The 21,500-nt window shown below is 41.8% G+C and overlaps 2 protein-coding genes across 4 annotated transcripts; one reads left to right on the forward strand and one right to left on the reverse strand.

The window, feature by feature from the left end:
* Positions 1–2,984: 2,984 nt before the first annotated feature.
* On the reverse strand, positions 2,985–15,462 carry ark2cb (arkadia (RNF111) C-terminal like ring finger ubiquitin ligase 2Cb). 3 transcript variants are annotated; one of them, XM_004547130.5, is made up of 9 exons: positions 15,108–15,450; positions 11,606–14,205; positions 11,152–11,482; positions 10,852–10,983; positions 10,038–10,167; positions 9,758–9,862; positions 9,325–9,420; positions 8,694–8,797; positions 2,985–6,734 (listed from the first exon to the last, which is right to left on the reverse strand). In XM_004547130.5, exons 3-9 carry the CDS (start codon positions 11,382–11,384, stop codon positions 6,617–6,619), a joined length of 918 nt encoding a protein of 305 aa, XP_004547187.1. In that variant the 5' UTR covers positions 11,385–11,482; positions 11,606–14,205; positions 15,108–15,450; the 3' UTR covers positions 2,985–6,616. The 3 variants fall into 3 exon arrangements, with proteins under 3 accessions (XP_004547187.1, XP_012773518.1, XP_004547185.1); XM_012918064.4 differs by lacking the exon at positions 11,606–14,205 and having other exon boundaries at positions 10,852–10,980; positions 15,108–15,462; XM_004547128.4 differs by lacking the exon at positions 11,606–14,205 and having other exon boundaries at positions 15,108–15,462.
* Positions 15,463–16,766: 1,304 nt separating this feature from the next.
* LOC101475228 (ATP synthase F(1) complex subunit alpha, mitochondrial) lies at positions 16,767–20,745 on the forward strand. Its single transcript, XM_004547125.4, has 11 exons — positions 16,767–16,923; positions 17,389–17,464; positions 17,926–18,095; positions 18,275–18,448; positions 18,858–19,024; positions 19,130–19,430; positions 19,538–19,762; positions 19,863–19,970; positions 20,081–20,225; positions 20,311–20,461; positions 20,544–20,745. The coding sequence occupies exons 1-11, from the start codon at positions 16,864–16,866 to the stop codon at positions 20,620–20,622; spliced, it is 1,656 nt and encodes a 551-aa protein (XP_004547182.1). The 5' UTR covers positions 16,767–16,863; the 3' UTR covers positions 20,623–20,745.
* The last annotated feature ends 755 nt before the right edge of the window (positions 20,746–21,500 follow it).

The raw sequence follows: 21,500 nt of genomic DNA on the forward strand, positions 1-21,500 counted from the left end.
GCATCCTGCATGTGATGGAGCCACTGTAGCGGAGCGTGATCCGAACAGAGGATGAAAGGGCAGCTCAGGAGGTAAAAATGAAGAGAGTCAACCACCCAGCAGATTACCAAGCACTCCTTTTCAACTGTGCTGTAGCAAGCATGCAATGGCTGCTGTTTTTTACACCTGAGGGCGCACCGGCCCGCCTCCCAAGCGGTACCCCAAATACTGTACCTCCCTCCGTCCAACCGTACACTTCTTCTGGCCGTGAGCCACACGTGCCTCAGGGACTCCAGGACCGTGGCCACCCACTGCACATGCTCCGCCCAGGTGTCACTGTGGATGATGCCAGCCACAGTGACATCTGGGTAGGCGGCAGCATATGCAGCCTGCGGATGCAGCACCCAGTCCATGAGGAGTTGGAAAATGGCTGGAGCTCCAAAGAAGGAAGTGTGACAAATTGGTACAACCTGTAAGGAGTACACAAGGATGCTTTTTCCTGGGAATCTGCCAGTAGCCCTTGGTTAAATCCAGAGTTGTGAAAAACTGAGCAATGCCTAACCAGTTCAGGAACTCGTCAACCCGGGACATGGGGTAGGCATCAAACTGTGACACCTCATTCACCTTGCGGTAGTCAATGCAGAACTGTATAGACCTATCTTTCTTCACCACAAGGACCACGGGGCTATACCACCCACTGTATGACTCTTCTATTAGTAGAGATATCATCTGAATTTCAGGAGCAGGACCACTCTTCCTTCACGCCTCAGGCTATAAAAGCCCCCCTCTCCAATACCTGCTGTTCTCATTTTCATGCCCCATGCCCCCCCCAAATTTTCCCCTCCCTTCTCCTCCTCGAGAGCCTTCGCCAGTCCCCTTCGAGGCCTTCCCCAAACCGCAGCACCAGTTCACACTTCCTCATCCCTCATCGCCCATCATTAACGAGGATGTGGTCCCAGCTAGTGAACTCCAAGCTTTAGCATTTCAGCCATTTCCCTCTGAACAATTAGCCTTTTATGTTTAGGAAACCTGCAGGGCCATGAACGCACCATCACGCCTGGGCATATTTCAAAATGGTGCTCTATGAGATTGGTATGGCTGGGCAGGAGGGAGAACACATCTGCAAAATGCTGTTGCAATGCAGCAACATCCGCTCTCTGGGCCTGTGTGAGATGGTTATCACAATGAATGGAGGATGGAATGGTGGAATTTGGCATCTCTGGTCCTAACTCATCTGTCTCCTTCACCAGAGTCACCAGAGAAGCAGTCTGAAGGTAGTGGATGCTGGTCCAAACAGACCAGTACCTACCAGTCAGTCAGTATCTCTTTCGGGATGCCAAATCAGGAGACGACCTGAAACAGCGCCTGCGCTGCACTCTTAGAAATAGTGCACAGTGGCACTGCTTCGGGATATCACGTTGCATAATCCACCAGAACTAATACACAGTGATGCTTCATTACATCACAGATCAAATTTTGTTGACCGTTAAGTATGGACGAGATACACTGAACGTGACACGTGAAACAAAGACAAAAGGAGAACATATAACATTTGTAGGGGGATGATGAAATAAACATAATATAAACCAAATTCAAAACAATGTATTCATAATTTATAATAAATATTACAAAACTTTTTTTAACATACAGATTCCATGTTTGTGCAGTCTTGTTTGGATTGGCCCACCTGTTGAGGAGTAGTAGGAGTAGGAGTAGTAGGGGCGACCATGGCGCTGGGGGTTGGGAAGCGCATCTGTAACCGGAAGGTCACCGGTTCTCTCCGGGCTCTCTGTCCTGGTCGTTGTGTCCTTGGGCAAGACACTTCACCTACCGCCTACTGGTGTTGGCCAGAGGGGCAGATGGTGTGATATGGCAGCCTCGCTTCTGTCAGTCTGCCGCAGGGCAGCTGTGGCCACAACTGTAGCTGCCTACACCAGTGTGTGAATTTGAGAGTGAATGAATAATGGAATTGTAAAGCGCTTTGGGTGCCTTGAAAAGCGCTAAATGCAATCCATTATTATTATTAGATAAAGACCTACACATACACATAATCACACGCATAATGTGATCATTAGAGTAACATTTTACAGTGTCCCAGTTATTTCTTTATATGTTGATTGTTATTTTTAAATAAGTGTATCACCACATGGACATTATCTATGATTTTCAGATTTCAGGTAATCTTGGATTGCATAAGAAATACAAAAAACAGAACTTCATTGTCATAAGTAGCTCATCTGGCTTACTGTGACTATTGTCTATAACAATTTACAAGGTATTGTAATCCGTGAAATACAGAAAGAAAGCGATATAGTAGGCTTCCTTGTCATTGTGGCTATATTGCACAAACTAATCAGGATGAAAATCCAGTGAGAACAATAAATGTGACCTCGAGCTTGACCGTGAGCACAATATGGATGAAAATCCACTAGGTGATCAAATCTGACCAATACTCCAGGAGGATTAGTGAATCTTGTCAGCTGTGGATGGACAGATGACGGACACCTAGCCAAGGCATGACTTTATCGGTCATGCTTGTCTTATTAGTGAAGATACTTTAACAAGTGGGCAATATATTTGTCAACTAAAAAAAACCTCCACTTTAATATCGTCCTGATTTTTCTTTTTCTTTTAGCTGCTCCCTTTGGGGGTCGCCATAGCAGCTCGTCTGCCTCCATCTCACCCTATCCCTAGCATCCTCCTTTGTCAAGCCAGACCTCACACACCACACAGAGCCTGTTTCAGATACTCCCTCTCCTCTGCATTCCTGATTCTAGACCTTCCACTGTTTAATAACATCTTGATTGCTTAATTTAAAATCCAATACAGTGGTGTACAGAGGCAAGTTTGGAAAGATTGTGCCGTTTTCCAAAATGTGTGGACCCACTGTATGCTGTTACAGATCTGTCTGTGATATGTTGTCCAACACGTGTAATTCAGATAGCTTACAGTTCCATAAATGAAATGTTTTTTCTAAATTAAAATGACTCCAAATGACACACGGATCAGATTAGTTCTCAGCATTTTAGGCAGTTTATTTGAAAAACACATACAAAAAGATCATATACAAGACAATAAATAAAAAAGAGACAGAACAGTTTGGGTTAAGCTATGCAACTTTTTGCATCATCATTAGTAATAAATACAGTACAAAATCCACCCAGAGTGAATCTAAAGATTTTCCACAATATTCACTGATCATGTTATTCTTCATTATGATTTAGCTATTGCTTTCATATTATTGATACATACTTCTACTTTTCTATAAAATACTCAAGATCATAAAACATTGCGCGGTTACAGCAAAACAGCAGTGTGTTGTACAAAGATGGCCACTTCCCTTTTTCACTGGCAGGTTAATAATCAACATTTTTTCAGCAGCAAAGAAACATCTGAAATATTCAAGAAGGTACAGCATCATATTAAACACATCTACAGAGCTACTCCCACATACACATAGGAAAACCTGAGAAGGACATGCATTAAAAAGCTTGTGCTTTAAGTTCTACTGTTCATTCCGGTTCATCAGCTTGAGTTAATACTATGGCTACTGTCCAGTTCGCTCTGGAGTTATGGGGTACACTGTGGAGGGCACGGGGTAAGGCCAGTGAGAGCACGAAATGAAATCATAATAGTAAGACCAGCCAGCTTCATTCCAATCCAATATATGTTATAATAATTTGCAGGATTAGTAGAGTATTAATAAGAAATGCACACCGAAAACGTAGTTAGCTTATTATACCCAGGTGTAAAACATCTATATTGTATAACCACAGTACACCAGAAGTTTGCTCAATAAGATCAATGGCTCAAGTTAGCATGTTAGATATACGTTCCATAATCCCACACAAAGCAACTGCCAGCAACAAATAATACAGCTTGTAATGTGGGTCGTAAAGAGAAGCACTAAATTGAGACCCAGATATGATTTATATTGTGGTCAACTTAAAACGTGGAAAAACTAAAATAAATGTGACTGATTATGACAACAGAAGCGAGCTAAGACAAAAAACAAAAAAAAGGGCTGCACCCTGACATCTGCTTTGCATCAAAGCAGGGATGATGTCTAGAAAGTAAAACATTTATTAAAAAAGAAAAATCGAGAGATGATATGAATGGAATGTAATCCAGATCAACAGCACCATGCTGGCTAGAAAAAATGTGTCGGGGGAAACAACCCCAGTCGATTTTTCAACAAGTTTCTTTTTTTTTTTATCTCGCCTCCGAAAAAAGAAAACACAGACGGCATGCAAAAGCATCCCCACCGACCAATGCATAATGAGGTATTCTTTTTTTAATATTTTGTGTTATTTTAAATAAATATATTGATTAAATTGCAAAGTTATGAGATAGAGACATTAAATATTCCACCACGATAGCTAGCTAGCTACAGTTAGTAATAAATAATGATTGTTAAATACTTAAGGCATCTTTAATCACAGCATTCTATGTGAACTAGCAAACCTCCATTTTCATCCATCTGTAGTTTTTTGGATGGAGGTTTCATACGAAAAGAAAGGAAAAAAAAAAAACAAACGAAAAAAACAAACGCAACACAAACAGTCAAGTTACCCTCCAATAATACACAAGGAAGCATGAAAATATTTAACTGAACTGGAACACAAACTCTAGGACAAGAAGAACCCACACCACCAAAACAAAAAAAGAAAAAAAAATCAGGCAACTCCATATTATAGTGCATTTACAAAACACAAGCTACATTAGAACAACAATAAATATGTTTTTGCAGCATTGCAGCTTTTTCTTCACTATGGTTAAAGTGGACAAGGACTCGGCATATTAGTACCATGTCCAGATTGGCATGTGAGCAAAACAAAAAGAAAAAGAAGGAAGAAAGAAAAGTGTACAGGTAATAAAAAAGAAAGAACGAAATGGCAGGGAAAAAAAGACAATTAAAACAAAATTAATGTTAAGAACAATTGTTTGGTATTTTTCAAATGGATGGCTTTTTCTCCCTTTCACCCTCCTTCAAGTGAACTACGCCAACATGGTTCATGCATGATATAGAAAAACAGCTTCTATCACTGAACGTATCACAGTTGTTCTAGCAATACCATACACTACGACCATGGGGGGAGAGGGGGTGGGGACAGTCATACACATTCTAGCACATATCACAGGCAAACTAGTTTGTATTGTCCCTGTAACACCAGAAACAGTCTTTTTTTTCTTCTTTTTTTGTTTTTAAATCAAACAGTGGGAGCAACTCAGATTGAAATGAAAGGAGCCGATACACAACAGAGGCCATTCACTGGATATAGAAATCACGTGTGCTTGTTCGATAGGCAATAAGGTTCTGGTGATAGGTAATACAAATGTCAGGTACTCTGATGGCAAGACTCAGGCACTGCATCCTCAAGCCCATGCCGGCCTCTCATGATCACGAGCGTGACCATGACCATGAGCGAGGCCACAGAGAGGAGTTGCTGTTAGACACGGATCCACCGGCAGCTCTTTGAGTCCTGTTAGGAGCGCAATGCTTAGCTGGTCGGTGATCAGTGTCTAACGGCAACTTTGGTCTACTCGGGATGAGTGGGGAAGGGTGCGGGGGAAGGAGTGGGGAAGGGGGTATCAGGTGCATTCTTGTCCTCCTCTATGAATGAGTGGGATCATCAGAGTCATAATATACGGTTCACATGCACAGACACAGTCCCTGTTTCTACTGCTCCACAATATTAACGACACAGCCCAAGCCTGCCATACAGCATGCACATCAGAGGCCTCTGCTCTAGATTATAGAGGCCCGACTACGACACTACACAGATCACTGGAAGCCATGCCTGCAGTTAGCGTTTTTAGCATCAACTCTGATGGCATCTACTAACTGTAAATCCAAAACCATGTTAGACAAGAAAGAGGGATTTTTGGCCTTTTTACATGACTAGCTCTTTCTCTGGTTGCCTACGATTAAACACACTGAATATTCTTACTGTTAGAGCTGTATTCACCCTCTCTGTAGGTTTTATTTTTCACAAACATATTTCTCAAAAGGCTTTTGCTTGCTACACAACACTGTTACTCTGTAAATACTTATTCAGTACTATACTCCATTACACCACAAGCGTTCAGCTACAAGAGTTCACACCAAACAACCTCATGCTAATCATTTGATAATGTTCTGTACAGATGTGCTGAGGGCTTGGGCAGAGTGCAGCTTCAAGGATTTTTCACAGGCCTGGGGAGAGGGATGGGGCAAAGGGTTTGGTTATAGTGGCAGAGAAATGGCCTTGATACACCACACTGAGCTGGGGAGGTTGGTCGTCAGAGTACCCTTTCTCTTGGCGGCTGTATGGAGAAATGTACACAATCTGACAGAACTGTGTGAAGCCTCAGCACATCTGTCCATACACGTCCACTCCTACCTTTAACATCCAGCCAAGTCCATTAAACCGAACCTCAGTCCAGGCGCCTATCTGTGCATCAACCCCCCCGTCCCTCGTTGCGTTGTAGGTGAGTGTGCTTTGTTGATCCCTCTGTCACAGCTGTCTCAGAAGGCAGGCTCGTTGAGTGATGCAGAGGGGAAGAGGGGTGTTTGGCAGAGCCTCTCCCCCTGGAGGGAGGGCAATGGAAAATTAACAAGACCAAGATCCATAGCTGCAGAAGTCAACAGGAGCTATCAACTGTCGGGGGTCAGCTGAGTCTCAATGTCCACTCTGCAGATGGGGCATTTCCTGCTGGTGGCCAACCACTGGTCCACACACGCCTGGTGGAAGAGATGCATGCAGGGTAATCTCCTGAGGAGACAGGAGAGACAAGGTCAGGAATTTAAAACAAGCGTAAAAGCGTCCTTCCAAAATGTCAAGCTGTGTAATAATCCCAGAGGTTTACGGTATAAGTGGCTGATTGATCACCAAATCTAGACAAAAGTCATTTTTCCTGGAAAAAAGAACATTCACAGAAATGTTGATTGCACACCACTGCTTTCTATTTTACAACCACAACATAATCAGCACGTCTTGAGAAGATGTTAAAGAGCAATTGCAGTGAAAGTTTTTTCACAGTGTGCCAATTACTTGCTTTTAAAGTAAGTGATTACACTGCAAGATTATTTACATACAAAATCTGAATTTCCTAATGTTTTCTAATGCATTTACTTATGCAGCTGAATGAAGTTGGTTTTTTTTCATCTGTCTACAACAGCTGTTAAAGTTAAATTTGATATTTCACTAATTGTTAAAGAAAAAATACCAAAAAACACAGAGCTGCTGCTTCGTCAAGGTGAGAATTTGCTGTTTTTCTTCACCAATGAGTGAAAGTAACTAAAGCTTTTTGACAATACAAGCACACCATTTTCTCAAATAACAAAAACAAAACTATAAATGGACATTTGTATGATTTTTTTTTCCTCTTTACACCTTTTTTTACACTCTTAGGTTGAATAATATTTAATATTAAACATTTAAAGGTGGTTTCCTGCTTGATGTGAACCCAGAAGTGACAACAAGCTTCATCCTTCAGCTCAACTAACAGCTGGATAAAACAACTGTTGTTGCTCTGCTTTGTTACACAAACTTCACGGTCTTTAAGGCTTCCACATGCGTATGATTCATAGGTCTGTCATACCCAGGAATCCATTTGTATCCAGAATAAATCCAGCCATTGGACTATGATTCACGTTTGACATCTGAAAGCAGCTCACATTTGACTTTCATATGTGGGGGGAATAAGCTTAAAATGAACGTTGTACGTCATAAGGAGGAATTCTGTGTTTGAGGTACAATAATGATATATTTACTGTAGGTGTTCCCTCATATCAAATCACCCGATATGTATTTTAGGACCACACGTGCCAAGATTTGCTTGTGTCATAAATAATGGAGGATTTTCAACATAAACCAGAGCAAACGTAACACAATCAAGCTGAGATGTTGGGTGTACGCTTTATTTGAATAGAATTAAAGTCTACTACCATATCACAGCTCCATCCCTCCCTTAAATGCAGAAGATTCTGTTTATTCTTGCCTCTTTTCCGCCTATTCAGTGGGTAAAATAATATGCTCTGTCACTTCTGAACACATCACAACACCGGACACACATCAAAAGATTTTGTGAGAAGCTAATGCTGCCCGCGGGGAGGGTTTTTAAGATGAGGTGCTGGGAGAAATCCAGTGATGGGATTTTAAGACATGAAGCTTTTTAACTTAGGTGGCAGAACCAGTTTAGGGTTTAGAAATGCTTAGATCCTGTGTCTTTATATCCAGTTTATGGGAAAGAAATGTGGTTAAGGATAAATTAGTAAATTAACCTCTGAGGACTAATCATCCTGAAAAGCATTTACCCTGACAGGCTTTGGGAGAAATTGTTTTTTAGAGGGGTAACTAAACCCAGTTGTCTGTGAGGGTAATGCAATTAGTTTTGTAGGTATTAATATAGTCATGAACCCAAGTTAAGGGACACATTTAAGTTTAGTTAGGAGATGAGCAAAGTAATTCAGATTCCTCCTGAGGGGGACATGAATGTGTAAATTGAAATTCAATGCAATGCATCCAAATCCACAAATCAACCTCAACCTGCTGTTACAGGCACTAATCATCTAACTGAACCACAGTGGTACATTCACTGAATGACAAACAGACTGATAATGCGATACTATTTCAGGATGTGAGAAACAAATACATCCTTCTAGGAAAAAAAGCGCTTTTATGCGCAGCCTACATCAACATCTGCATAACCAACCAAAGAAAAAGCAGTACCTGACATCCTCGCCATCCTCCAGCATCGACAGACATATGGTGCATTTTTCATCGGTGTCAAGCTCCTCATCATCCAGACACATCTTCAGGTCCTGTGGTATTCTCTGCACAGAAAACCACACAAGAGCAAACACACTTTAATTACTGAAGTGTGCAGTGTTTATGCCACAGGGGTCTCTGAGTCAGCTCAGGCAGAATAAAAAAAAGTCTTTGAATTATACTTCCCAGAAAAAAATATACATCAAGATGGAAATGACTCAATTACTCCTGCTCACTCAAAATGTACCAAATAATCTTGCATTCTGAGTATTTGGGTCATATTTGGCATAGACGTTTCTTTAAATTCATTCCACGTACATATCTGCAGACAGCTAGATGAGTCATCCAGCGCCTTGAACTGTGAACACTGCAGCCCTGTCTCACTAATCTGGCAACGGAAATTAGTTTGACCTTTGAACTACAGTGACAGACGTGACCTTCATTCCACTCTCGTCTTTGCTCTTTGATCCTTTCAACCTGCTGCTGCCTTTCGCTATCCCTTTCTTTCGCATCTTCAGTTCTTCCCCTTTACCGTACCACATCAAAAAGGTATATTTAATCCAGCAAGGAGCTAAAGAGTCTCCAGCCCTACCTTTTTGTACTTGTGGGGGAAAGTGAATCTCTCAATGGTGGTTTGGACCGCTCCACGGTTTACGCTGCCCAGTCTGTCCTCCAGCTGCAGAAGCTCCTATGAAAAAAAATCCCAGTTGCCTTTAAAGGAAGGACCTTTCTGTATTTTGCCACTAAAATAACAGAAATAAATATGCACAATAAAAAGATATTAAAGTGTGTAATGTAATCAAATCGGTGCCTTAAGGAACAGGACACCTTGCTTGAAATGAAAACAAATGACATGAGATTAAAGGCAGCTGGACCATTTAAAGCATCTGGAGCCCTGGGTAATTGGAAATAAGAAAATCAGCTACCACTCAAGCCTATCCAGAGATTGGTCACAGAGAAAACAATGATAAATTAGTGTAGACTGGTGCGTCTGCTGAGGAGAGCGAGGAAATAGGCGCACAAACCTCATAGCTCTCTCTAACTGCAGATGCGTGGCGGGAGGGGTTGAGACTCTGCAGAGCCAGCAAGTGCAACTGGGGATATGGGTAGTTTCTGATCTCATGGACAACCTAGGAGATGACAGATAAAAGAAGCTAGCGTCAGCTTTGCAGCAGAAATCAGAAAGAACAATAGGGACACGGGTCATCCTGGGTGTTGAGATTAATCTCAGAAACCAGGAGAAGAGTCGCCGTGAGTTCATCGAGATGAACATGATTGATCGTATGGAGGCAGAGGGGAGCTCACCACTTGCGTTGAGGCATTGTTTCTAGGGAAGTGGTGCATCCTAGGAGAGGTCAAGTAGTGCTGATAGTGCTGCGGCAGCGGGTGGATGTGATACTGGTGGGGGGGAAGCCCAGCGTCCACACTTAGATCCCTGGACAGAAACGGAAAAAACAAATCAGCCAGTGGAACACTGCGAGGTCTCTGGAACACTGAGCTTCGATAACAGCAGACTTGTGTACTTCTGTAGCTGCTCAATGGGTAAATCTTTTAAACGGTGAGATTGTAATATGATTTTTAAAAAATATATATATCCCCATACCAGGTCAGATACAGCAAATTTGATTACATGAAAATTGGTTATCATGCAAGCAAATGTGTGAGAGTTGATATTATAAAAGTAATCAATACACATGGACCAGCAGAAGGTAAGTGGACAAATGGCTGTAGCACACATAGCTAAAATTAAGCGATGAGCTACTTAAATAAATACATTAAGAAGAAGTTTGGGAACTTCTTGATTTTTTGGGTCATTATTTTGTGTTTGTTTTTTGTTTTTTTGGTCTTTATAATTTGTACTCTGTGATTTCACTCAAGACTCCCATTGACAAGAGTGCTACAACAGCAATTTATTTGCTTTCAACTCTTCATCTTGAACTCATTCATTCAAATCTAAAATGTGTCTGTAACTGACATTTATCTTAAATGGTCTAAAGATGAGCTGGTAAAAAATGCTTTCACATTACGAAATAAGGTGTCTGTTGATGTTTCCTCTAAAAAAAATAGCTTTTTGCATCTGTGGCGCTGCATGTGTCGTTGAGAGAGATGCACTGCTTACCAGTCTGTGCCCTCAGCCAGGTAGCGGGGCTGCTGAACCACAGGCTGCGGAGGGACATGGAGGGGGGGAGCAAACTCATAGCCGGGTCGCAGCCTGTGGGGTTGGTGAGGAACTCTCTCTGGGGTCCGTCTACTAAGACAAATAACTAAGCATTTGAAAACATCCTGGAAAATAAGAGTTTATCATTTAAATTTAAAATGTCACTGCACAACTCCAGTAGTTACCAACGAGGTGCTTAAACTAAATATTTTGCCTTTTCCTCTCTATTTTTTTTTTTGTACCATAAAGCTGTGTGGATACCTGGAGGGTGGCAGGATGTGTCGGTGCTGGGCCTCGAGGATCTGCTGCTGGAGGAGGTATTGCTGGTGTAATGCCTGAGGTAGGAAGGGAGGGGCAGGGATGTCCTGGAACTGGGGAGCGGGCAAAGGGTTGAGGGGCGAGTGGAGCGGAGGGCCGTGTTGGTGGCTAGGCGGGGCCAGGTGGGGGTTAATGCCTGACTGTGGCTGCCCTGGGTGGGGCATGGGGAAGTCCATGGGCAGCGGGGCCTGAGGACCTAACTGGAAGTGCCGGCAAGAGGTAGCATGGCTGTGCTGCTGCTGCTGTTGTTGCTGTTGCCGGTTGAAATGGGATCCTGTGGAGTATAAGGAGAAGTTGTCAGGTACCTGAGGGGGGAAATTAGATGGAATTAATAGTAGGTGAAATGTGGTGTCACTGTGTGTGAGATATAGCATGTTAATGAAGCCCTACCTCTTACCTAGGGTGAAAAATACTTCTGTGGGGGTGGGAAAATGATGGTTACCACAAGTACCATGAGAATGAAAACCATTTTTGGTGCTCCACACAAAGCGCAAGCGTTCATTTCTTTAAATGCATTTCCAGCCCCTGGATCGACTCCTCGTCTTCACAGACAAAGGAACTGGATCAGAACAGAAGAACCGTACCCCTATACAGATATCGACGTAGCTCAGTTCTTGTAAATTCTGCAGCTGACAGCAGGTCAGTGCACTCAGAAGTAAACCATTATTACCTCACTGCCTGTAAGAAATACATTAAACTGTTTCTCTGCCAAGTCTCTATCTACACAACTGTAAAGAACAACCTGTTCCATATAAAAAAAATTAAACTAGACATTAAATTCACATTATAAATGTGCTCTACTGAAATCAGCTGTCTCTCTGTTATACACTTCCAGTAAAGCTCTGCTATTCTTCTCCCATATGAACATTCAGGAGTTGACAGGAAATAGCTTGAATGCTTTTTTTAACTCTCTCCAACCACAGCTATTTGGCAACTGCAGCGAACAGACTGCTGTCGAGACTTGACAAGGAGTGGAAAATAAAGACATAGGCTAGCTTGTGCTGTGTTGCAATATGGTTTTAATACCCTGGTTAAGCTTAAGGAGACCTTTTTGTATCATAGTGGGACTGAGAATAATTAAATTTAGCTTTGATCAGATTTTGGGGGGAGGGGATCTCTGCCAGAGGGAACCACAGTTATGCTCTGCCATGTCTGACTTTTAAACAGTTTCTTATAGAAGTGCAAAAGACAAGACTACTTTGCTCGTAAACACTTGATTTCTCCAAAAAAATAAATAAATAATAATTTATGAAGAAAAAGGCAAAGTCTACATTGCATTTACTCGGAGCACGCTTGAAAATTGCAGTTTGAATTTTAAATACAGGAAAGACAAGCAGTGTAGCTTTCCAGATTTCGCATTTCAGCTTGACAGTTTGTCAGCGTAGCCGAGCAAACAAGATATGACCTTGCTGCCGTGGGTCAAAGGCTCAGAGTCTAGACTGCAAGTAGCACACTGCGTTTTCAAGCGTCTCAGTGAGAACGATCACCATGAATGACAGCAGATAGACTCATTCAGGGCCCTGCGATGAAGTAAGCGTGGAAATCGTCTATCTTTGTCACAGCAGGAGAGGAGGTGGGTAGGTGGGGACAGGGGTGGAGGGAGGGGAAGGAGGGGGGGAGCAGATAGGGGACAAGGGAGAGGGAGGACAATAAATGGAAATCAGCAAGAAGCACACTGAAGGTTAGGAAAAACACTATATTCTTTATTGAAAAATATTAGTATTTGTGGAATTTGTGTTTTCTTTCTTGTTTGTTTGTAATAATAGTATAACTCCATGCAACAAAAATAAACAACATACACTGAAGGCAAGGCCCACCATGCTCCATATAGGGTTAAAAAGAACAAAAGCGGCATCCAATGAGCAGACGTGTTGGCTACAGCACATGATTTCAGTACAGCAGGGTACATCTTTTCTACAGAAAGATTACATTGGATTTTTCACTAGTCAAATGTAGAAAAAACATAAACAAAAAATTATGAATCATAAATGTGACCATGCATTGAAAGTACTATTACCAGAACAAAAGGTAAAGAGAAACCACAACCAAACAATAAAGACGTTATTACTAATAGAGGATCTCTTTAGCAGTGCAGGAAAAATAGGCATCCCTGTGAAATGGATAGCATTTTGGTCTTATGTTAGTGGGGTAAATTGAGAAGTGATGAACCACCAGTGAGCATGTTTTCCTACTTAAACGTTTAGAGTTTCAGATGCCTGTAAAAGGGCAAAACAGGCCCTGACAATTCAGTGTGATTCAAAGCTTGAAATTTGCAAAAAGGGAACAAAAGGATTACACAAAAAAAATGGAGACAGTTATGGCAGGTTGTTGTGTGGAGGTGCAGTGTACCTTCAGTCATTTCAAGTGACATCGCCACTGATTTAAATGTTACGTTTTTAACAGTAAAAAATGGCATGCGCGTGGTCCCAATTTGCATGCTTTAATTTATTTATTTGTTGTTGTTTTTTCAATCACAGGTCACTTTAATCATGTACATTGCACCTTGTGTGAAGAGAAGAAAAAGATGAGCCAAATTCTGGTGTTCAACAATGCAGTGCAGTATTTGAGATCATGCAAAATGTATCCACTTTACAGGAATTTACAGCATGTTGTCTATCAAGACTGGATGGGAGGTACACAATGACATTCAACTGATCTAGAAAAGAGCTAAAAATGTTTACTCAGTGCTACAGCAATTTGACAGAAAAAAAGACCAAAAAAAAGGTGCTCTGTCCTAGGTGTTAGATATTGTTTTAGTCTGTTTAACATGGAAAGTCTATGGCTGAGTACATCTTGGGAAAGGGGGGGGTGCTTTTTTTAATACCAATGTCGTCTTCTGATGGAAAGAGGAAATGAAGAAGGGATTCACAATACAGCTAAATGCAGAGAACAGGCAGAGGCCACGCCACACCACACAGCAGCAGATGATCATTAGCTACACAATGGGGGGGGACGACAAAGATCTGATAAATGCAGAATGTAGAGCCAGCCTCCATACTATGAAACAGGGAAATAAGAACAGAAATAAAAGCACAATGAAAATCACTGATGCCACTGTTGTGAAATTAATGTTGCACTGTAGCTTTATCATTGTTTAACTGATACCCCACACTCGATTCTTTTTCTTTTTGCAATTCGGCAGCTTCAAACAAACAGCTGCTGAATTGCCAATTAGCAAATGAGAGAAAAGGGCGACGGATACACTGATAGCCCGGAATTAAAGGCTCCCGGTCGACTGGCCACTTATCGATTAGCACACTGGCCAATTGAGAGGGGTAATAATTGTAATAACTACTGGAATCACGGTGGGAAAAAACGGCGAGCGTTAGCAGAAGCAGATGATCTTCAAATGACATCATCCGTGCACAGATAAGCTGACTGGCTGGACAGGCTACGTCTATTTTGCGGTATTTTTCTTTACAGCACAAACACGGTAGTTTCGAGGAAACGTTGAATATTTTTCTTAAACCCTCACAAATAAAAATACACCGCACGTTAATAAAGACGTCTTTTTATGTAGGAATGTGTTTCTTTTTCTTTTTTTTTTACATGAGGCATTTTGGCCGCATGTCGCGTGCATGTGCAAGCCTTTGTGAGAAATGTTTCAAGAAATAGTCTGAGCCCAAGAAGCCAGTTAGCTTATCTGTAGCAACGAAGTTAATTTTTAATTCGCTGTATTTGCACCTAGCAAACCTTATAATTCGGTGCCTTATATTAATCTGCGACGGATGCGAATATAAAGCGTTATCGCGTCGGCAAGCAATTTGACCATTAATTTCATGCTAGCTAACGGGAGCTAACCCAACGGCGGAGCTCGAGCTAGCTAGCCCAACAGCTGCAGTGAATATTAAGATAAACAGGGCACATGTTTTGGATCGATATGAATATTAATACCGTACCTCTGTTTCTTACTGAGCCGAATACAGGAAGAACCAGATATCCGACATGCACTAACACCATCCTGGGATCCTTATTTTATGATTCCGCTGGGTTATTTGGAGATATACAGTGGTAGTAGCCCATGCGGATCTACATTCAGGCGGCTGGTTGTTGCTGGCTGGCTTGGCTAAACACTACAGGCGAACCAAACCAAATGACTGTCTGACTCGCCTGGTTGTCGTTGACAAAAGCAGACATGTCATTTGTTCTACGGAGCAAAAGAGGGCGATGTTGCAGCGCTACATGCCAAAGCTGCAGCTATCTCTGGGTTAACCTATCCGACCTTGCAAAGTTAATCTTTATAGAAACAATGTAAACACATTAACAGGCTTAAAAACGCAAACGGCACATTGAAGTAACTTGTAGTCTTGACTTTAAATAATGAAATCTTCACTTAAGGACCACTGTTGTTTATTAATGTATGTCCGCAACATTAGCAGACTCACTGGAAACCCATTTGAAAGAAATGGTAGAATATACATATAAAAATAAACGCATTAGAGGCAAAGATGTCCTGGCTAGATGCGCTAAGGCCTACATTTCCCATGATTCAACGCAATTGCTCTTTTCTTAAGCATTCGCAGAGAGTAGGAAATAATCAAAAATATGATTTCCCTGTTAGCAAAAAAAAAAAATCACACTAAGGTACCCTCAACTCGGAAAAGCAAGTTAATAGATAAGATAAATAAGTACGTATAAGAATGTTATCGCGTGCACTTCAATATACTCACTGGCCGATTTGTTTGGTTTTGTTTAGTTCCCTGTTAATGTAAATAATCAGCCAATCACATGGCACCAGCTCAAGGCACTGACCTGCTGAAGTTCAAATAGAGCATCAGAATGGGGGAGAAAGCGAATATAAGTGACTGTGAAAGCGGCGTGGTTGCTGGTACCAGATGAGTTGGTATGAGCATTTTACAAACTGCAGACGTTATGGGATGCCTTGTTGATTTTAGAGGCCAGGGGACTATGTTCTGGCTGCTTTGAGATTATAGGAAGGCAACAGTAACTCACATAACCTCTTTTAGAACCAAACTTGGAGAATAGAAGTTCTTCTGATGGCTGTTATCAACAGGAGCTTTCATTGTACTCAAATGGTCTCCACATTCACCAGATCTAACTCCACTAGAACACTTTTGGGATGTGGTAGAACCAAAGATCAACTAAAGTAAAGCATTATCTACTATTATACTGGGAACTGCTTTTGACTGGTTGTTTAAAGGCATTAAATTAAAAGAGAGGATTATCTTCACATGCATCGAAAATATATATGCATATAAATGCACTAAATTCAGAACAGCAATGTACCAAATCCCAGTCTGTTTTGTTAGTTGTGCCTTGCTGTTATGCTTTATATTTCTCTTGTTTTTTATACGTCCCTCTTACTTGTTTATATTTCTCCTGTTTACTATTTATTCCTGCTGTCTACTATTTATATTTTATGTTGGCACAGTTGGTGCAAAGCACCCACAGTTGTACATCTTTTTTTTTTCTTTTTGCCATTTTCATTTAAGTTAAGTTGGTTTGCACAAAATAACGTTTTTATTTTGTGTAACGTATAATTTCCGCGTCAGTAGGGGGCACCGATGAGTATTAAAGTGGGAACCAGGACCAGAGTCGCATTAATAGAAGAAGAGTTCATTCAGCCATTACATTCACTCACAGGCAGGTCGGAGCTGCTAACAGTTGAGGACAGGTCATTAGCAACCCGAGAAAATGCTATCCGTTAGAGTTGCAGCAGCTTTGGCCAGAACCCTGCCTAGAAGGGCTGGATTCGTAAGTACTTTAACCAAGCAAGTTGCATTTATTAAGAATATTGCAGTAAGTTTATTTAATATCCGTGCGAGCATTTATGGGCGTGAAGGGTAACGTTAATGCCGCAGGCCGCTAGCTAACCTGTCACCGGCTTACGAATACCCTTCTAATAAGTCCTAGTTAACAATCGATGCTAAAAGTCTTGAAATTGGATGTTTAATCGTGTTTTTTTTTTAATGTTGCCCTTGTGAAGTGACTGATTTCGTCCTGTAGCACTAAATGTAGCACTCAAGCTAATGCTAGCTGTCAGCTAACAGCTCATTCAGCCACGCTTTGAAGGTCAGAAAGCCTGACAGCGCAACTCCTCTCCGCTGCACAAACTTACATTTGCCTCACTGCAAGAAGCGCAGTTGTAATCCTTATTTAAATGTCTCTTAACTTTCATTTGCGCTCAACTTTTAATTAAGTGCTTGTTATTGAATCCAGGTGTCAAAGACTATTCCGGCCGCCTGCGTTGGGGTCAACCACCTCCACACACACAGACCATGGCTGCAGAAGACGGGTGAGAAAGTCAAAAACAACAGACCAGAAACTTCATCCTGTACAATGCAGGGCATCTCATAAAGGCGACTTATTAAAATAATTGGTTCTGCTATGCCGGTGAAACTGCTGTGTAATCCCTGTGTGTACGTCTAAGAACACCTTATCTTAGAAAAGGCATCATCAGTGTTTGGTGTTTGAGACCCACATAACTCTTCATTCTAATTATGTCATTTAGAAATTTAAACCATGCATATTTTCATTCTTTGGTTTTGTTTTGTTTGTTTTTTTGTTTGTTTTTTTGGTAAAAGCACATTGAGGTAACAAAATTAATCCTTTTTGCAGCATAAAACCATGAAGGTTTCACAACTGTTTCTCAACTGTTCCTCTACTTCTAAGTGTTTCAATAGATTATTGGGGAAAGCTTTTCCAGTGATTTTAACATCCAGTTGTATTTATTTTTTGACATTTTGTCTTTCACAGGCACAGCTGAGGTGTCCTCCATCCTGGAGGAGAAGATCCTGGGAGCTGACACCTCTGCAGACCTGGAGGAGACAGGGCGTGTGCTGTCTATTGGTGACGGTATTGCCAGAGTGTATGGACTGAGGAATGTCCAGGCAGAAGAGATGGTGGAATTTTCCTCTGGCCTGAAAGTAAGTCCAAAGGCACAAGGTTTCTCTCCAACCTGCATATCTTTTATATATAAAAATGGTTAAAGAGGAGCGCACCGTGGGTTTGTCTTGTTGAACAAAATTGTGAAACTAAAAAATGCTAACAGTTTCAATTCAGTGATGTTATGTTTTTTCAAGAAACCATATTTATTATCCTCCAGGGCATGTCTCTGAACTTGGAGCCTGACAACGTTGGTGTTGTGGTGTTCGGTAATGACAAGCTGATCAAGGAGGGCGACATCGTGAAGAGGACCGGTGCCATTGTGGATGTTCCTGTGGGAGAGGAGCTGCTTGGCCGTGTAGTGGATGCTCTGGGAAATGCCATCGATGGGAAGGTAATTTAAAAACCTTTAAAAAATAATTTTTTGTTTTGGATTGTGACATTCAAGTTGATTAACTAGGGCCTTTTTAAAGAACTCATCACCAGACATTATCTTGTAGAGCAGCTAGATTACCTATTAATCAGCAAAATTGCCAGTTTAAGTTTTCATAAATGACCTTGTCTCTCATTAGTAAGCATCCACGAGTTATTTGGACCAGTGACGAAATCTTGCCTGTTTTTTGTTTTTTTTTGGTTTTTTTTTTTTTGGTTTGGTTCTTTTTGTTTTTCTACCTATTCATGACTAGTTCAGTAATTAAATGGCAGTCATCGCAACATGACTTTTATTTCCCACCATTATAGTACTTGCAACCATTTTGATGTTGAAGTTTGCCTTAAATTGACATTCTCTCTCACTCTCTCAGGGTCCTTTGGGCTCCAAGGTCCGTAGGCGTGTGGGTCTGAAGGCCCCAGGTATCATCCCCCGTATCTCTGTGAGGGAGCCCATGCAGACTGGAATCAAGGCTGTGGACAGTCTGGTGCCCATTGGCAGAGGCCAGCGTGAGCTGATCATTGGTGACAGACAGACTGGGTAATTATCAAAATTCACAGATGGGTTTTAACAGTGGTTTGGTCTTGATAGGAGAGCTGTAGATGAGTGGAATATTTTTTTTAAGTTCAATATTCCACATTCCAGCAAAACTGCCATTGCCATCGACACAATCATCAACCAGAAACGCTTCAATGACGGAACTGATGAGAAGAAGAAGCTGTACTGCATCTATGTTGCCATTGGACAGAAGAGGTCTACTGTGGCTCAGCTGGTGAAGAGGCTGACTGATGCCGATGCCATGAAGTACACAATCGTGGTCTCTGCCACTGCCTCTGATGCTGCTCCGCTGCAGTACCTGGCTCCATACTCTGGCTGCTCCATGGGAGAGTACTTCAGAGACAACGGCAAGCATGCCCTGATCATCTATGATGATCTGTCCAAACAGGTGAGGATTTGCAGATGAATCTGCAAACTTTATTCATCACTAAAGTTTAGCATGTTGTGCAAATGTCACTATTATTCTCAAATTGAATAATTTTCTTTCTCCCACAGGCTGTTGCCTACCGTCAGATGTCCCTGCTGCTCCGCCGTCCCCCTGGTCGTGAGGCCTACCCAGGTGACGTGTTCTACCTGCACTCCCGTCTGCTGGAGAGAGCTGCCAAGATGAACGACAATTTCGGTGGTGGCTCCCTCACCGCCTTGCCTGTCATTGAGACTCAGGCCGGTGACGTGTCCGCCTACATCCCCACCAACGTCATTTCCATCACAGACGGACAGGTTTGTTTGAAAAGTGTTCGGAGCTGATGTTTATCTGTTCATGTTTTGTATTGCACCTCTGACTTCTCCATGTCGTCCCCCCCCCCCCCCCCCCCTTTAGATCTTCCTGGAGACTGAGCTGTTCTACAAGGGTATCCGCCCAGCTATCAATGTGGGTCTGTCTGTGTCCAGAGTAGGCTCTGCTGCCCAGACTAGAGCCATGAAGCAGGTAACATCTGGCTGACCTCCTTTTTAAATGTATTTAAGAATTGCATATAATTCAGCCGCAGGGCTAAAATCTTAGGTTCTCTCTCATTTCATATTTTCCTAACTTTATAGGTGGCTGGTACCATGAAGCTGGAGTTGGCCCAGTACCGTGAGGTGGCTGCCTTCGCCCAGTTCGGCTCTGACTTGGATGCTGCCACCCAGCAGCTCCTTAACAGGGGTGTCAGACTCACTGAACTGCTGAAGCAGGGCCAGTACTGTGAGTTACTATTATTATTTTTATTTCTCTAGAAATCCTCAGGGTATTGTACAGTGCAACTAACTGTCTTTAATGGTTCTTCCAGCTCCCATGGCCATTGAGGAGCAGGTAGCAGTCATCTATGCTGGTGTCAGGGGTCACCTGGACAAGATGGAGCCGAGCAAGATCACAAAATTCGAGAAGGCTTTCTTGCAACACATTTTGAGCCAGCACCAGGACCTGCTTTCCAACATCAAGTAAGAAGAAAAACAAATCTGTATGTTTGAGCCTTTAAAAACCAAAATTGTTCAATCTGATCTCATCCGTTTTTCGTTTCAGGGCTGATGGCAAGATCTCAGAAGCATCAGATGCTAAACTGAAGCAGATTGTACTGAACTTCCTGTCCAGTTTTGAGTAATAGCACTTCGATTGATCTTCAGTGAGCTAACTGTCTGTGTCCCCATTCTGCTTATATATGTGAACACACTGAAGGCCAAAACCTCCATGTACAGATTTGTCCAAATAAAATTTTACAACCCTGCGGTGGTGTAAAACTCTTCTGATTGTTTGGTCAGTTTGGAGTTCAAGTTGGTTCCCTCTAAACAGTTTTCAGTTTGACGAGAACAAAAGCAAACATGTTTTGAATAGATCTATTTAAATATATCGAAATGGAGAGGGTGATACTGCACATAATGAATGCTGTTTACTGTAAGTCGTTCTTCATAGGAGCATCATATTAAAAGGGGCTGATAAATGAGTATAGATTGACTTAAATGATTTTCTCTGCTGGTTTCAGAACTTGGAGGGAAATGTAAGCCCAGTTTCTCAACTGTAGGGGGAAAATGCTTAAATAAATTCAGTGACGCTGTCATGAATCAGATCCCTGAGTACTGTCTTATGTTGAGAGATTGAAGAGACAATGTTTGTCTGCCTGGCTTAAATCAATACTGCATTTTTACAGCTCAACGTGTATTTATGCAGTTTTTAAATCTCAACAAATGACTACTTAAAGGAGCTGCAACAACAAAATGTTTCATTGTGTATTGACTTATTCTTTGAAATGAAAGTTCCTCACAAAAGGCAGTGCCTTCTAGCTATGCTTTTTCTTAACAAGCTATGTCAGTGGGAGAAATGAAAAGTGGTAAATCTACATAGGTTTCTCTTCATGTCCAGCAGGTGGCCATAAAATCTTAAATACTGCTGCTAATGAGGCTAAGAGGTGGTTTACCACTAGATCTTAGCTGTTGGCATTGTTGACCTGGAGTACAAAAGAATTGTTAGAAATTACAAGATCAC

This window comes from Maylandia zebra, linkage group LG12, assembly GCF_041146795.1.
Source record: "Maylandia zebra isolate NMK-2024a linkage group LG12, Mzebra_GT3a, whole genome shotgun sequence".
Lineage (NCBI taxonomy): Eukaryota > Metazoa > Chordata > Actinopteri > Cichliformes > Cichlidae > Maylandia > Maylandia zebra.